The following is an 18137-nucleotide window of genomic DNA, read 5'->3' as shown; positions in this document are numbered from 1 at the left end:
AGCGGCTCTCACCGAATGCAAATGTTTTCCACATTTATGTGATAACTGCTTTTGCCTGTTCAGCTCATACCTGCAGGTGAAGGGGTCGAACAATTAGCGAAGATGCAGAGCCGTATTGTTTTTTTCATTACCTCCACGCAGTGCCTGTGTATAAGGTCCATTTTAAAGCCTTTAAGGTCTTGATTTTTAAGAGATGAAACTGTATGTACGGATATAATCTCAGGACACCTCATTATCAAAACAATAACTATGAAAGCAGGTGTGAGTGTTATACCAGTTGAGGTTACTGATCAATTTGAAAGTTTTCTGTTTAAAAATAATTCAGCTCAGCCAAGCATATTTAGCGTGACCACTATAATACCATTCGATTCCAATATGGTGAACCCTAACTAGACACGAGAGGTTAGTGTGGCATTTCACATTTCTGAGGTTGGTGGTTTGAATCTGGAGTTACTTTTGTGGAGAGTAAATGTGAATGACAAATCAGATAATATCCAAAATGTCTTTTAAGACAAACAGAGCAGTCCAGGTGCAATCGACTCAAAAGCCTGCAAATGGCTGTTAGTTTATTGATTCTTGATGAATCAATCCTCTAGTAATTGGCTGGTGCCCTTGTTCAAGATGTACCTGTGCCTGCCTCTCACCCAAAGTCAATTTTAGGTTAAGTTAGAGCTCACCTATAGACAAGCACGACTGCACACACTTAAAAAGTAAATTGAAAATGCAGAAGGTATGGCGTAAACTACTGTACTTTGTGCAAAGGGAAAAATCATGTCTATTATTTTCTGTTTGTTTCCCAAAAAACTATATAAAAGTAGATGTGTTGTACTAGTTGTGACAAACTAAGAGAATGATCTCATGGTAAAATGAGTATAAGATTTATCCATGGAAAAATGGCACCATATTCAATGCTGAAGTTCCGAAAATAAAAACATTAATATTCTGGTAATTAGGCCTCACATTGTAACAATCATGTATATAAAATTTGGCCAATGCCCTAAAACACTTTTACAATGCATAGTAAACATGATAAAAAGGAGGCAGTAACAAATTCTTTTTTTATTCTTTTTTTTTTTACTCGACTGAAGTCAACACAGGTCAGGTCAGATGCAGAAAGGACCAACGATTTGAGCCCCATCAAACCTTGGTATCCTGCAAGATATACATGACTGAATACCACACCAAATATGTGGGACAACACCAGCGCTGCAGATTGCAGCTCAATAACCACAATCAAGAAATTTGCCAAAATACAGGAACGTAATCCATTTCACATTATAGCCCGGCATTCAAGGCGTACACTTGACAAAGTAACGGAGGGACAGAATGTATCTACAACGTACTGGCCACTTGCCCAGGAACCAGTTCAAACCGGTCATAATAAGTTAGTGTAAAACAAAGGAGAACGGGACTTTTGGTACTTAGATCACAACACAAACACAAGAGAGAAGTGGACACATCATCAGCACATAGTGAGGGATCTGCTAAATATATAACAATTCATGTTGCAATGTTCCATCGGGTCTCACCTTCATAAATACAGTGTGCGATCAATATCTTAAAGGACAAGCAGTGCACCATTTGAATAAAAACATGGAAATGCCACAAAAAAGGTTGCAAGCCCACAAACGTGGTTATTACCCTATTTGGATCGGTGCGGGTACAAAATGATTTTTTCTCACCAAGTGGCTAAATCGGTCCCCAGGTGCATACTCCAAAGCACAGACGATTGCAGAATGATGCTTGCAGGAAGAGTTGACATCATCTGCAGATATACACTATAGCATTGCTCGTATAGCACCAGAAGCAGAGGGAAAACCTCTGCATACCTCTCCTCTAACTTTGCCGTGTCCATATGCTCATAACACGTCATAACAAGGGTGAGGTGGCGAACATTGAACACAATAGAGGGGGAAAGAGGGAAGCGTGTCTCCAACTTTGTGCGCCTCCCAAACACAGGATAAAATTGAAGCGTGATACCTGAATACCATTTTGATCCCTTTCATTCATGAATGATTCTGCTTCTAAACAAACAAAAAACATTTAAGAATGGAAACTGCAAGTGTAAGACAAAAGGAAAACAGCGGTGATCAGCAAAATTAAATGACGGAAAAAAAATCCGAGTCAACTTTTCTGGTGATTAGAACTATACTTTTGAATCTACTGTGTTTTTTGTGCCATTTGTACATTTCTAGCATGAACTGCTGACCACAAAAACATCCGGAGTGTTCTGAAGCCAAGTGAAGGAGGTAAAAGGTTTAACATCTGACAAGAATTTCAACTTTCTTGAACGATTGCTATTAGATTAAATGAAATGCTGTAGTGCTTTCCTTTATGTTAAATAGAACCTAACAGTGAGCGATGCTGAAAGAGTGTAGTGTCAGGCAAGTAAGGAGTGACAGGGCTCCCCGCACCTTGATGCGGTTCTAAAACAGCTTAACCAAGGCTGGTGATGTTGGCTTTTCCTCCAGGGGGAGCCACGATGCGCTGAGTGTTACGGCGCGGAACATTGTCGTCAATTTGAGCACCTAACAACGGCAGCAATTAGAATAATCACGATACAACTGCAAGTGAAATTGATGTGCTATGGGGAAGGGGGGGTGGAGTCACTCACCTGACAGACTGAAGCCAGACTGGTGGAGGTTACGCACCGGCTGCTGAATAAATTGCTGCTGCTGCTGCTGTTGCTGCTTGGTGGGAGAGGTCTTTGCGGCAGTGACTGAGGACAGGACCTTGGGAGTGAGAATCACCTCGCACACCGGCCCATCGTACTGACCCCGGGGGACTCCACGCAACTCTGTCAGCTGAACAATTCAATCATTTCATCAGCGTGACGGCGTTGACTCCTTGTCACGTTAGATCAGTGATTACCAGAAAATCCTAGACTACTAGAATATCCTTAATTTCAGTAGGGCCTGCCGTTTATGCTTTGGCTTTTAGCGTGTTTTTGTTTGTTTGAAACTTTAACTTAAGATGGAAAAACTCTCTATTCTTGTAAGAAAACATCTAACTGTACTACATTGGCACCATCTTGTGGCATCAAAAACCTATGTTTAAATAATGGGGCTAAATTTAGACAAATGTAGTTAGTGCTTTGCAATCAGCCATCTGGGTGCAAAGAAAACTATGTTGACGTAAATTCAGAAATCTCATTTAGCCAAAAACAAAGCTTCACTGTCATCTCACTCAGATTTTCACTATTCGCGAGCGGCCCTGATCCATGCCAAAACTTTGGACACGCCTTCTCATTCAACACCGTGTAAGATTTAGACCGTTTTTCATTAAAAATGAACAAATTGAATGAGTATACATTTCAAAAACTTGCAAATAAATGTGTTCTTAATGACCAACAGTATGTTTTAAATATAATCGGAGATCTAGCTGTCATGAAATTATATTACTGTTCATGGCACGTCTGTTATCGCTACGGACAGCAGGGGGTGCTACATTTACCGTAATGCCCCTGGAGCTCCCACAGGCGCATTCGAAAAATGACACAGTATCCCTTTAAAGCATAGGTGTCGAACTCCAGTCCTCGAGGGCCGGCGTCCTGCATGTTTTCCGGTTTTCTTTCCCCAACACACCTGATTCAAATGATGAGCTCATTAGCAAGCTCTGCAGGAGCTTCAAAATGATCCCAATCATTTGAATGGTGTTTTTGAGGGTAAAGGTTTGAAAACATGTAGGATATCGGCCCTCGAGGACTGGAGTTCGACACCTGTGCTTTAAAGTAAAGATGGCCACTCATGTTTCTGTAGTTAGCTGATTAGATCATACCATAATATGAATTGTAGCAGCTGTCCAATAGGGCTGGTGGCTGTGTAATAACCTGATTTTTGCACAACACAACTCATAATCTCAACACCATTGCCAGAGCATGAAATTCCATGAATTGAAACGGAAGTGGACTAGCACTTATAGGTACTCGCGTTTTACACTGACTCCTCATTTACCTACTGATGACGTAAGCGTCAAAAACAACTGGGGGTTGCAGCGACTTGGCATGGTCACAACGGGTGGGGATCCAGCTCACGGCCTCTCAGTTAGGAGACGACCAATCTAACAGTGAGCCGGGTCGCCCCCTCATTAATCCTGTTAAGTCACACCGGTGAAGTGATAACCATTTCAGGTAACAGCTCTTGAAGCTCAAGGTGTCAAGAGTGTGCAAAGCAGTAAATCACAGCAAATGATGACCATTTTGAAAAGACTTGAATATAAAACATGTTTTCAGTTTTATCACTTTTTGTTTAAGTACATAACTCAACATGTCTTCATTCGTAGTTCTGATGCATTCGGCGTGACAAAAATGAAGACGATGCATTGAATGCGAAGGGGTGTCCAAACGTGTGACCTGCATTGTGTTTGGTGGTGCGTTGTGAGATATTTTCAAAACAAAAATGTGCCTTAGCTCAATAAAGGTTGGGCAACACCGCACTAGATCCTTCTTTCCAGATAGACGCACCCTGCTACGAGCCTTTATCTTCTTGTACACGTGGTCTGGAAAGGCTTTCCGGCTGATGTAGCGCCCGCAGCCCTCTGTCGTGTGAAGGCTGCCTTCTTCTAGCACCACTTTACCTTGGCTGATCACAACCAGAGGACCTCCGCGCACCTCTGTGCCCTCAAAGATGTTGTACTCTACAGCCTGGCAGAAGGACAGGAAGACAGGGACAGGAGTCAAAAGCAGGCCTTCTTAAAATCCCATTCGTTTTCTAATTGCTTATCCTCATTTAGGACGAGCCGAGGCTAGGGATGGCCACCGAGTCCCGGTATGAACTGTCCCCAGGTTTGAACTCTACTCTGAACTACACAAAGTCATTTTTGATTGGTCGTCTGTCAATATGCGCCCTTTCACACTCTCAGCTATGGGCAATTTTGAGTTTTCGGTTGACATGAAAAAATGTTGGGGACACGGGGGGAAGCAAGTGATCATTTACACAAGTGCTAATCCGAACCTCTGACCTAAGAACTGTTGGACAGGTAGACTAACCGCTAATCGACACTGATTTATTAACAGAAAAGCCCAATTTGTAAAGCGACCCCACATTTACCAAGTTGTGGTTCTTGGCTGAAATGATTTTGGTGACATCCGGGTCCCACAAAACAAGGTCAGCATCAGAGCCCACAGCAATGCGGCCCTTACGAGGAAAGAGGTTGAAGATCTTGGCCGCATTTGTGCTGGTCACCGCCACAAACTGATTCTCATCCATCTTCCCAGACACCTGGTGCAAAATATTATGGGAGCAAGCCCTTAGAACCCATACCTAATCGCTTTAATTTTTCCCCAAATGAATATCGTCTCTCACCACACATTTGTCCCAAATGAGGGACATCCTCTCTTCAGTTCCATTGGTGCCCTCTGGAATTAAGGTGAAGTTATCTTTGCCAACTGCGCGCTGGGATGTCTGGAAAGTGCAGTGAGCGCTACCTGTCACCTGCAAATCTCCACTGGATGTGACGGAATGCAAAAGAGTACTTTCAGATGACAATACAACATGAGAACCAGAAATTGAGTCTCAGAAGCATGCAGTCTCTTCATGACACTTCATTAATTTTCTTTTCATGAGCTCTCATTAGCCATAAAAGCCTCTATTCTTCAAAACAAGACACTAGTTTTATGGATTTCAAAGATATAGTTTGTTCCATTATCAAGATTTTAACCCGAATAGGAGTATCAAATTAATTTCTTGATTGAAATTGCATTGATCAGTTCTGACTTCACCAACATAAAATAAAAGTGACGTACTACTGTTATGAATACTGGGTTTCCACAGGGACTGACTTGATAAAAGAAATGGATGTTAGTGAGAGCGGTGTATTGAGACTGTTTTGCATTTTAATGTCAGAAAAATGTTTGTGACCCCATAATTCAATGGAACAGTCTCCATCTTCCGCAAGCCTCGTGAGGATGAGTGGTCAAGAGGATGGATGGATGTTTCGTGGCCGGCCAGCATTGAATGACATCATGAAGTAAGCGAGGCAGCCACTTAGCGAGACGTGCAGTCTCTGTGTACAAGGCGTTTTACTTTCTGGATATAAATATCAGTACCATAAAACTCATATTTAATAAAATGTTAAATCATCAATGTGCCAAATGTAATTTAAATGCAGGTGGGTGCAAAGTGGAAAATACCATGATCTAGGGCCTTTAAGCAAAAGGACACGCAAGCGTACAATAGTGCATTTGATGCATTTTTGACATGCTTTTAAGATGGGAATGAGCTTGCCATCCTAAAGTCAGTTGAGTTGCTCTGTTGGCATCTTCTCTATGGTTCTTGTGAGTGTTTTAATTTCATGTTTGGCTGCATGTCTAGTTCAAGAAACGGCCTATTTGGCTTATATTTTTTTAACTTGACCAGTATCCTTATCAGTCAAATGTTGACTCATAACACAAAGGAAAAAATGCCATGTTGTAACTCAAGATAGTCTTATGTTAGTGTGCTCAGATATGAAGGTAGGCACGAATAAATGCTTTGTCAGTCTTACAAGCGTGCACAAAAAGTACTATCAAATATCTGTTAAGACTGTGCTATCTTTGATTCCAAACACCAACCATGACAGCAGAGAGCTGAGGTAATCAGGGGTGGTGGGATCAGGACTGAGTGGTGGAGAAGTGACATAGGTCGCAGCCTTGGCCCAGTTCTTGCTCCAGTAATGAGTCCCATCAGTGCCCAAGCTGGCCGAGATGGGCTCACCAAAAACCACAGAACCTAAAAAGCGGACAGAAGCAGCCGTTGAAAAATCTAAGCCAAATGTACGATAAAAGAAAACATTTTACGTCATACCCTTTTTCCTGGCCAGAGCGATAACATCTGCAGCACTCTTGCTCATCACCTTGGTAATGTAAACTGGACAATTGGTCTGATTGGCAATGGTGATAGAACGATTGACTGCCTCTGCCTCCACCTGTCGTGCACACAAACACACCGGAATATTTCTCTTGTCAGCCTATCCTGAGCCCTCTGCTGTGTTTAAATTTTAAGCCACTTAACCTCTTCTGGTCGACTTAGCACATGACCTTCAGGCCCAGTTATACCCAACTCAAGAATACGCCTCTGCTCCTAAAAAAAAAAATCCAAACAAAAACATCATGCGCCAAATTTGATTTTCAAGTGCTTATTTATCATACAATATATATTTTTTCTTACCTCAGCAATAAGATCACCATTCTCAGCATGCACTTGAGCGATGGCACCGAGGTCCCTGATGACACTGAAAACCTCGTAAATCTAAAATATTACGACAAGGACTTGTTAAGATTATTAGCAGAGGTCACACAAAGACAACTAGACAGTCTTGCATGGAAATTTAATGGAAAGACAAGACCTCGCGAATTGTGCAAGTGTTAAGCGCACCTGAGAGTCAGAAAGTTGGAAAACATCCTTATAAGCCAAATAGACCAGGAAAGAGTTGACACCTGAAGATAGAAAACTTATGAGAGCCAAAAGTGGAAAAAAGAGAGCAAAAGGGGGAGAAACCCAGAGCAAAGGAGGAAGAGTAAAACAAACACAAAAAAAAACACACACACAAAACATAATTACAAAAGAGACATGGAGGTCTTGTGAGAATGTTATTTTTTTTCCCCGTAAAACACCATGCAAGGACTGAATGAGGGGAACATGTGATATTTGTCATGACACAATAACTTGGCTGAGCATTTGTGGCTGTAAAGTATAGACCAGGGGTCACCAACCTTTTTGAAACGGAGAGCTACTTTTTTGGTAATGAGTAATATGAAGGGCTACCAGTTTATGTGAAGACACCGATCATGTTAACGATTTTTCACAATAATAAGGGAACAGCTGTAGTAAATATGTAAATCAAGTGTAATATGCCATGTAAATGTAATACATGTATAATTGTTTGAAAAATTCATAGAAAATCACCAATGTTCTATCTCTTGTAAACTATTAGCAGAACAAGTGGGCACTACATTGGAAACCCCTGGTGTAGACAGTAGTAACAAATGAGCGGTCGGTCGCATTGCAAATGCTGACTTCATACCATGTTCCTTCACCAAGGTCTCCATCTCTTCCTGAGTGCCTTTTTTCCAGTCTGTGAGGTCCACATGGAAAGAGTAGTCACAACAGGTTTTGCTGTCAGCCAATTCTCTCCACTGCTTGAAAGCTGCAACCAAGCCCATGCCAGGCTCCGGGACCACGTGGTCAACTGGAAAATACCAAAAAAAGAGCCGAGGTTTAATGTATGGGTGCTAGATGTAAACAAACGTCTGGTAGTATGTACCTACCTGTGCAATGTTATAACCACTGTGATGGTATTTGTGCACCTTGATGGTCTACTTACTGATCATGGTAGTGCCGCCCGCCAGAGCTGCCCTGGTGCCCTGGTAGAAGTCATCTGCTGCCACCATGCCTCTGTCACACATCTGGAATCGGGTGTGCACGTCAATGCCTCCGGGCATCACCATTCTCCCATGAGCCTCTATGATCTTAACTCCCCCAGGGACAATTAGGTTGTCACCTATTTGTCTGGAAGAACAGAAACAAAAGATGAACAATCTAAATGCCTATGAAGCAAATATAGAAGAATAAAATTACCACGTAACATTACTGTTTTAGAACATCAATGATTTTCATTCAAATGACAAAAAATGACAATGTATTCAAACAGTGAACTGAAATATTAAATCTTACTTGATGACGCCGTCCTCCATATAAATATCAGCCATGAAGGACTGATCATCATTCACGATCTTTGCTCCTTTTATGAGGAGACGGTCACTCTGCAAGTTAAGGACAGTTTTCATTTGATAAAGTATCCGTCAAATGCATCCATTTTGAAAAGCGGCAGTCCTCATCCAGATCATGGCTGAGCTCAAGGATGATCTACTTGATTTTGAGGTGGAAATGGAGCTCAATGTGCACACAAGTGATCTCCATTAAAATCAAAGAGTACTGTATATATACGGGTAGATGTACAACCAAGTTCAAACCTATGACGGAAATTGGACTAGGTGAATGGATGGATGGATGGATGGATGGATGGATGGATGGCTAGATAGATAGATAGATAGATAGATAGATAGATAGATAGATAGATAAGATAGATAGATAGATAGATAGATAGATAGATAGATAGATAGATAGATAGATAGATAGATAGATAGATAGATAGATAGATAGATAGATAGATAGATAGATAGATAGATAGATAGATAGATAGATAGATAGATAGATAGATAGATAGATAGATAGATAGAAAGAAAGAAAGTAAAGATTTAGTAAAAGTAATTTACTCAAACTGTCACAGCATGAATTGTCCGAATGGACAAAAGGAGAGTGGGTGTAGTGAGCCTTTGTTTTCTGTGTAATTGAATAGGAAAACAGACATTTGACTAAATAACACTGTCATTTAATACAACAATATGGGAATTATTGCCTGCTGGCACTAACTGTCAGATATTAGTCACTGTATATAACCTCAACCACACTATTAAACTGCTTGCTATGTTCACTCTGTGATAACAACCACAATAAAAGAGCTTCTTTGTGAAAATCAAAACATGCCCCACAAATGTATTGGTTCCATTCATTATCTGTACAAAGGCCTCCCTCTGGAGCAGTTTCAAATACACTATTCACATGGTACAGAAGCGCTACAGTTATATGTAGAGTACTAACTCAATAAAACATTACCATAGTTTTGAAAAGCTCAATAAAGAAATGTAAACTCCAAGGAAGAGTAAAACCTAAGGCCCTATAATTCATGTTATTTCATACTGTCTGTGAGGGCTTGCGACAAAAATTATTTGACTTTTCTTCAAAATTAGCCATAAAAAATAGTAGCCATATGCATGGGCAGAAATATAAAACAAATATACATATAGCACACTACATGAACAGAATCTTCCTTATTTCTGGTTTTGTACAAGTAAATTTTCAGTGGTAGTTAAACAGCCTTTTTTCTCACTCTTCGGATGGGGCAAAAAGCCATAACAAATACTATACAAACTGTAAGATTTGCTCTTATTTTCAACAAAAGGAAGGTAAGGTTAAAATTTTCAAAAAAGATTTCAAAGAGGTTTCATTTTAAATGTCATTAAACCAGTCTGTGTTTGAGTTTAATCAAGCAAACATAATCCAATAGCAAGCAATACCCCAAAATAAGATTACTTTGCTATCCCCCCCCAAAAATAAAACCCATCAAAATACCAAAAACAAACCAAGCCACGAGACAACAAAATGTTGCATAATTCTGGGGAATGTGACTTTGATTTGATGCTTTCCTTATTAGACCATATCAAATTTGAATTAATTGGTCCATGATGTATTATTTACCATAAATAATTAATATTCAACCAGTGCTTCTCAAACTTAGGTACAAGGACCCCTGGGGATAATGATGAGCATTTTTTTTGTCTTCGGGCCTGACACCATAGGTCACTGGCTCTCAACCTATTTTCATATACCTCCTATGATTTTTTTCAGCAGCCCACTGCACGTTTTTTTTTTTTTTTTTTTGTGGCCCAATTACTTTGCTCTTAATTTGGGAAAAGAAATGTAGTGTTTCCATCATGGCATTGAAAACCTGCAGAAACCCTGTTAAAATCACACGGTGACCCATACCCCATGTATGGGATACAGTAACGTAACTGGGGTACGGTAACGTAATCCATCAGGAATGTACAGTATTGATGGATTGTTATAGTCACTCATTTGCAAAACGTGGATTGCCTTTATTTTGACAAGTTTTATGTGGGTGTGTAAAGTATTCTGTTTTATTCTTATTTTTAATCCATTGCGCTGGTTCGGGTCTGCTATGATTGAAATTAGGTTGAGAGCCTGTGACCTCTGGTGTCAGGCCCGAAGACAAAAAAAAAATGCTCTTCGAATAGATGGAGGGCTGTAAAAAACCCTGTGTGTCCATGTGTTGCCATTCACACAAAAGGAGTAAACAATTAAATTACCTAATTCTAACGACTACACTTTGTAATAGTAATAATATAGGTATATATTTACCTGCACGGTTGTAAGGAAAGCACTGCGGGTTTTCGGTGTTAAAAGCATGCCAAACCAACACCGACAGTCCAAGTTGACTACTATTTGATGTCGATATTGCTCCTTCGGCTAGGCTCCAACATCTGCACGATTGGGCTTTTTTTTTTTAGGGGGGGGCTTTCCAGTGACCTACTTAAGGAGATTTTAATTCTATCGACTAACACGGCATCCATCAACGTTGTGAGGTTTATAATTTCAACCTTAAATTAAACAATGTGTCACCAAAATTAGTGCTTGCACATGTATAAAGGTGAAGAGTGGGAGAAAAAAAAACAGCATAACTGGTGATGCCGCTGATGGCAAGGTAACTGGATGCTTACAATGACTGATGTTTGCGAGCTTGATGTACGAGTAAAACAAAAAAGAAAGAAAAAAATAAAAATGCACACCATAACACAACTGGGTTATAAAACGGTGGTGTAGGAACAATAAAATACTCACAGTGATTCGTGGAATGTTCTTTTTTCCTTGGTAACCCGACATTTTGACTGGAATCCTGTCTCTCGGCTAACGCTAGCTAGCAAGACTGGAAAACCTCAGCAGCCGGTCAAAGAATGAATGGATGCTCAACGGATAATTGACGCCCAGGGCAAATTTTGTACCTGTCGAACAACTTCTATGGATTGTGAGCGCCGTTTAAAAAGTGCTAGCCAAAACACTGATTCAAATGGAGTGCCACAATTTGAGACCAGCATCCAAATGACTGGAATTCAGTAGGAATAGATCCCAGAAGACAGGTCTCAAGAAATGGGCTAAACCGTAGCGCGCATGCGCAATACCCCACCCTAGTCAGCCGCAGCTCCATATTGCTTAAATGTTTAACTATAAAGGTTCCAACATTTTATACGTGAGCACGAAATAATTAGACTCCCCGCAATAATAAAAGATCACTCTGAATGTGCAATTTATAGCCAAAAGTGCCACAACAGTGCAGGCAAGCCAGGCAATAATTGTTTAGGGCCCCAAAAGCTCGATGTTGAGGTGATTATCAGCAGTTCCGAGTATCAGTAAAAAAATATCCAGGAAATTCATCTGAAATTGTTCAGGCTTTGATCAAAAGCCTTTGGAATTAAGGCACATTTTGCTGACTTCCATTTAACATGAGTTTTCATATGATTAATTCGAAGTACGGCCATCGTTCGAGCTGGCGTGCACAGCTGTATACCCATATCTGCTTATTTTCACTTCCCTTCTAAAAGTGTTTTATTTGTATACTCGTTACCTATTGCGCCTGTGCATTTTACAGCTGACAAATGCTGGGAAATTGTCTTATTTATTTCTTAAATCATACACACACACACACACACACACACACACAAACATTGGAACAGGGGTGTGTAGACTTTTGACGTCTGTTGTGCATAACTATACATACTGTACATACAGGGGTACATACAGGGGCGTGGTGGCAATTAGGAATTTCTTTACCTTTTCCCTAACGGCCGGTCGAGGTGGAACCGTTCTCGAAAGCTGACGTCTAACGTTCTGGGGAGCATTTTCATCCCAGAACAGCCCTGAATATATACTTACTGTACATTTTATATTGGGAGTGTGTACTGTATTAATAAACAGGGGTTAACTTCCAGATGACCAGATTTTTGCTTTATTCAGTATAAAATCATTTTTTGAGTTTCCACTGTTCTCTTCAGTTAAGCCCTGAGAAGCCTACCAATGATCAAAGATCTGTTCGAGTTATTACGACTATCGTTAAGGGCCTTATGTTGTAGTGCTAGTCACTGCCTTACTAACTGTATACAAGCCCATTGGCATATTAAGTATGAGCTTAAGAATTGGTGTGTTGTGCAATGCATGGAAACCCTTAATGAACGTTTGAAAAAACACTGACAACTGAGTCACCTGGTCATTAATCTTCATTATTATTATGCAGAAGTTACATGTGCTTGTGTTACTATTTTTCTGTAAGTTTACAAGCAATTTACATCTGAAATCACATTGTTAATGATATAGACAGTGACATCTAGATGAAAACAGGCAGTTGGAAACAGCTTATTCAGTGGTGGGCTCTGCTTTGAACGGTGACGAAAATGACAGCAAAAACACAACACTGACACTATATACAGACATATTACTCATTAATATGATATATTATTGACACAATATCAGGGTGTTTCTACTAACTGGAGCAGATCACAGCTTTAAGTATCTTCACATCTGCATTTCAATTGCAAAACATGTCAGGGAAATTCCAAAAAACAAAACAATTAAAATGTGCGGTGGCAAAAGATTTGACACTTTGCCAATGTTTCTGTAATGTGCAATAAAAAAACAATTCATAAAGGCAAAAAAAACAGCATATGGCCTGGTACATTGCCGTCCGGCCCATGTTCCACTATCATAATAGTCAAATCCAACAAGATGCAAAAGTCACTGGCTACATGGTAGATCAAGGTTTAAGAGTTCAATCTTCAAATGTGAAGTTTTAAAACGAAAACTACTAAAGGCAGAAAAGGTCAAGCTTCAATTTTGAAGAGATGTCTGCAGCATTATTTTTCCTTCGACAGCTGCACCTCTAAAACTCAGCTAAAAAATTTAAGGCGTAACAAGTTCCTTCCTAACTTACTTGTCATATTTCAGATATGATGTATATTTTTGGTTCATAACACTGGCGAATGAAAGAGTAGTAGGGCAATTCAACTAGAAGGCCTGATCACCTGGTGGCAAAAAAAAAAAAAAAAAAGGGAAATTTTGACGACTCTTCACCTAAAACCCAGAGACCAAACCCTTGCCACATTTGTGTTGGAACATAATGACTACGATTTTTCATCGTGGACAGGAATTCTTAGCGAGTGGACAATTTGGGTGACTTGGGTCAAGGTGAAGTGTAACTACACATGACAATTGGTGTACGTATGCTTAACATGTGACACAATCTAACATGGTTTGGGAGGGCAAATGTAGGTGCACAATGACTGCAAAAAAGCACGTGATGAGAGGCTGCTTGAAAGACAAGAGAACATCCAGGCACTGCTCATTGTCGACTCAATAAGAGCTGGCAGAAGCGGTGGCGATTCTTTTACCAATGTACACCCTTGAAAGACAAAAAGAAAAGAAGACAAAAGAAAACAGAAAATCATTGAAATGAAAATATGTTAAGCATAACAACTGTAACATGAATACATAGCCAGATTAAACGTGTGAATGGTCGTTGTACATGAAAAACTTCTTACCCGATTCCGAGAGCGAGGATGTGCGAAATGAGAAGCGACGGAATGAAAACTTTGAGGAATTCAGCAGAGAATACGCCACCTTTCTTCATAGCTCCACTTTTTCTCATACTAAGAGATCCTGTACGCCTGGGGTGTCTGAAGTGGAATTCCCTGAAACAACATGAAAAAAAATCAAAAGCATAAAATGTCGGATAAGAAAAAATTAAAAAGCAAATATGCAAAATCCACAATTAAGATACAAAACTTGAAGAAGCCAGCTCACTTGGGTGGAACGTTTTCTGGCCTGCTGGACCAATCGGCAACCCATTCAACGTCTTTGTTCAAGAGGATGTCATCCTCTCTGTCTTTGTCTGTAGCTTCTTCTTCTTCTGACTACAAATGTGAACAGACCAAATAGTTAACACTGAAAGTAGGGCTGCAGAATTAATCAAATTTTAATCGAGATCACGATACTGCCACGATTAATTAAGCTGATCCTCTGCGATATTAACCTTTAAAAAAATGACATAACCGAAAATGACATTGACTGCTATTTGATTAAAATTTGCTTAAAAATAATGTGCTTGGTTGCAAGTAGACTTGATTTTTTTTCATTGGTTTGCACTCAGCAAGTAAGTTAGCTGTGTGCCAAGTTTTTGACATGTCTTGGGTGAATTTTTTTTTTTGATTATATTTTATCTATTTTAGTTAAGTATTATTATTATTTGTAAGTATCAAGGCTTGAAGCCTCGTTTATATACTGCTTGTTTTAAAAAAGGGCAATAAATAGACATGTTTGCGCAAACATGAGAAATAATGGTGATTAAAATCATGATTTCAATATTATAATACCAATAATAATAATAATAATACCAAAATAATCGTGACTATTACTTTTGACCTAATAGTGCAGCCCTAACTGAAAGATGATCACAATCATCAGGTGCAGTGAACAGCATTAAGTTAAAAACTCCTGAGGTTGTACAATTTGAGTGGTTTACTTTTTCTTTAGCCTCTTGTGTTTTTGCAATCCTACCACAGAAGAATATCAGGGACGGCAAAGCTATGTGATGACGACCATAACAAGAAACAAAAATTACTGCAACATGAAGTGGAATGCATGCACATCTGTCCTGCTTGTTAACACAACAGCTGACAGCTTACTTGTTGTTACTTACATATGTGGCCATTGCATCTTTCAGAATATGCTCACTGTTTTACATTTAAGTGTACATTAGTCTAGTATGTCCTTCTCAAATAGTGTATAAATCCAGTAAAAAGTAAACATTTGTTTCATAATGCTTTTTTTCTTTCATTAATGTTAAAAACAATGCAATTTTAGGCATACCTATAGAGTATTTATAGATAATGATCTCAAAGTCACTGTGGTGGTGGTTGGGGGGGTCGGCAAACAAAATGTTTTCGCATTCCTATGGGGGTTTTGCAAAAAAGAATTGAGAAGCACCGTTCTTGTGTGATATAAAGCACTGTATTGCTATGAAAGTTATAATGATGGCAAGACTTTATGAACCATGGATTTGACACAATATATTTGCTATGATAGATTACTCCATTTTCCTTGTTGTTTGCCCGCATTAGGTGCGCAGATGAGCTATATGACAAGAGGCGGGGGTGCTCTCCATAAACCGGTGTGATAGTGTTTCAAGAATACAAAGGAATTATCTTTTGTTTTGAAACATTGAAAGTAACTTCTACCTGACAAACTCTTGGACTGGACATGTCCACATCAAAAGTGATTTGACCTTCATCCTGATTGGGACTTTGTGGCCTGTAGGGACTGAGTTGACACGTTATGGTTCATAAGTATATGTTAGAATATTGACACCAAGTAGCACATAACTTCAGCCCCACCTGTCACACGAAGAATTACTCGGGCTGGATTCATGCTGTGCATCCAGGAGGATCCTCTCCATGTCCCCATTGTGAATGGAGGAGGATGACGGCACATGTTCCAGTCCTCCAATTAAGCTTTCATCAATCTCTGGCACAACTTCCAAAGTTTGACCTGTGCCAGCATTGGCATTTATTTGGTCTGCAGCAGCTGATAGTTGCACGCTGGTGTGAACACCTTGAGCTCCTGTGTTTCCATTCAACTCCAACTCTACCCAGGAGCCTTAGAAAAATACAAAAGCTTAAAAAGACTATTTCAGACGACTCAATTCGACTGTGAGTCTGTTTGGCAGAAAATTTGATGTGCATTTATTCATTAGGGCTTGTATATAAATATCTGCACTGCATCAGTGATAGCGTTCATATTTGTGCCACTGCCCTACTAACAGTGAGCGCGTTTGTTTCTACACAGCACACTGTTATGCAATCCTTTATACCAAGCTTGGCTGAACACAGAATGCAAAGTAATCGCAGGAAACGCCTCATCCTTTCGTTCAAATTATACAACAAGAAATAAAACGTATTGACCGTAAAACGATTGAACGACGTGCCCGGGCATGACCAAATGTATTTTTACATTTATAGCTATGTCAACAATTCAGGTCTCTGTTGCGTAACGGACAAGCTGCACCGACGAGCCACTGTTGCAGATATGACCAGACTACAATTGAAACGTTTACGTTTTTTGGCGGGGGTGAACAAAACCAGGGTCGTCTAAAATGTGTTTTTGATAGCAGTGACAATGCAACTATTGCCCTTTTTGTCCTGTGACAATTTTCTGTCTTATTTTAAAGGAATTAAATAAGTGAGACGACTTGTGGTTGAAACAACGGTAGCATTTAAAATTCTAAGAATTATGGTCATTGCATGGGGATTCTTAAATTACAATAGCATCACAATACAGTATTAGGCTTTCGTCTCGAAAGTTGTTTTCATTTTGGTTGTAGTCCGCCCAACACTGAGTGGGCTACGTGATAGGTTACAATTCACATCAATCACAAGATTGCGAAACCCCATTGGCTATTTCTCAGCAACGTCATCAATATTACCCACCGCCCCTTCCAACAGGATGAGGAAACGCTTTTTACCCATGTAACTTTAACCTAAATTGTGAGAGCACTGTTACGGTCGAAAGTCAAAACACCAATGAAGATAAGTCAAAATAGCTTCAAGTTATGCAAAAGATGAATGCAAACGACGTTACCGTTAAGTGCGGGCTCCTCATTATTGTTTCGTTGGGCAACAGCGGTAGACATATTGACTTCTGTTTTAGCTTTCGTCAACATGACCAGCCTATGCGCATGCGCGGATTCTGTCCAGCGTACAGACAGATAGCAATGGACGTACCTGTACTTATATTCGGTCATAGACATGTATCTATTCTTCCATGGTTAGACGTGCGTCTTTCATGTTAATATACGTGAGTGTGATTGAATTGTGATGTGGAAAGCCAAGCAATCCATGATAAAAGCACAAGGCTTTAAAGGGACAATGTGTAAGATTTAGACAGTTTGAAAAAATAAAAATAATAAAGGATTATAAAATTTGATAACTCGCAAATAAATACGTTCTTAACATCAGTGTATTTTAAATATATTCGTAGGTCTAGTTATCCATAAAATAAATTCAGGTGGTGATACATTTACCATTGTCCGTTACAGACATGGCAGCCTCCGGAGTGCCACCACCCATGTAATATAATGTAAAGATAACCCGACCTACGATTATATTATAAACATATCGTTGGTCGTTGAGAACGCATTCATTTGCACGTTTTTGAAATGTATAATCATTTAATTTATTCCCCCTTAATGAAAATGTCTAAATCTTAGACATTGTCCCTTTAAGTGGAGAGTGATCCAATAGTGTCTTTCATCACTAATTGTGGACAAAGCACATAGGAAACTCAAGTTTGTAATTGCAGTGATGGCCGCAACATTAACATTTTGTTGAAATGTGGAGGAATCTGTAGGAACTACCCATTCCACAGGCTTTTCATGTCACTGAGCAGTGGTGAGTTCCCCTAAGTGTTTCATATCTGGTA

At 39.7% G+C, this 18137-nt stretch overlaps 2 protein-coding genes across 2 annotated transcripts; both read right to left on the bottom strand.

Moving 5' to 3' along the window:
• Nucleotides 1-1039: 1039 nt before the first annotated feature.
• On the bottom strand, nucleotides 1040-11758 carry LOC148429943 (dihydropyrimidinase-related protein 2-like). The gene is made up of 14 exons (XM_088418193.1): nucleotides 11457-11758; nucleotides 8652-8740; nucleotides 8302-8486; nucleotides 8002-8166; nucleotides 7353-7414; nucleotides 7146-7226; nucleotides 6990-7058; nucleotides 6783-6903; nucleotides 6551-6707; nucleotides 5304-5445; nucleotides 5049-5219; nucleotides 4463-4642; nucleotides 2615-2804; nucleotides 1040-2528 (listed from the first exon to the last, which is right to left on the bottom strand). The coding sequence occupies exons 1-14, from the start codon at nucleotides 11496-11498 to the stop codon at nucleotides 2437-2439; spliced, it is 1746 nt and encodes a 581-aa protein (XP_088274319.1). The 5' UTR covers nucleotides 11499-11758; the 3' UTR covers nucleotides 1040-2436.
• A 1110-nt stretch (nucleotides 11759-12868) lies between these two features.
• On the bottom strand, nucleotides 12869-17450 carry bnip3la (BCL2 interacting protein 3 like a). Its single transcript, XM_088430705.1, has 6 exons — nucleotides 17298-17450; nucleotides 16055-16316; nucleotides 15899-15980; nucleotides 14466-14575; nucleotides 14204-14353; nucleotides 12869-14064 (listed from the first exon to the last, which is right to left on the bottom strand). The coding sequence occupies exons 1-6, from the start codon at nucleotides 17377-17379 to the stop codon at nucleotides 14016-14018; spliced, it is 735 nt and encodes a 244-aa protein (XP_088286831.1). The 5' UTR covers nucleotides 17380-17450; the 3' UTR covers nucleotides 12869-14015.
• Nucleotides 17451-18137: the final 687 nt, after the last annotated feature.

The sequence above is a fragment of the Hippichthys cyanospilos genome, chromosome 1 (genome assembly GCF_059441005.1).
Source record: "Hippichthys cyanospilos isolate Australia breed blue-spotted pipefish chromosome 1, RoL_Hcya_1.0, whole genome shotgun sequence".
In the NCBI taxonomy this organism is placed as follows: domain Eukaryota; kingdom Metazoa; phylum Chordata; class Actinopteri; order Syngnathiformes; family Syngnathidae; genus Hippichthys; species Hippichthys cyanospilos.
The sequence above is the reverse complement of the archived record's forward strand: the minus strand, read 5'-3'. Positions and strand labels throughout refer to the sequence as shown.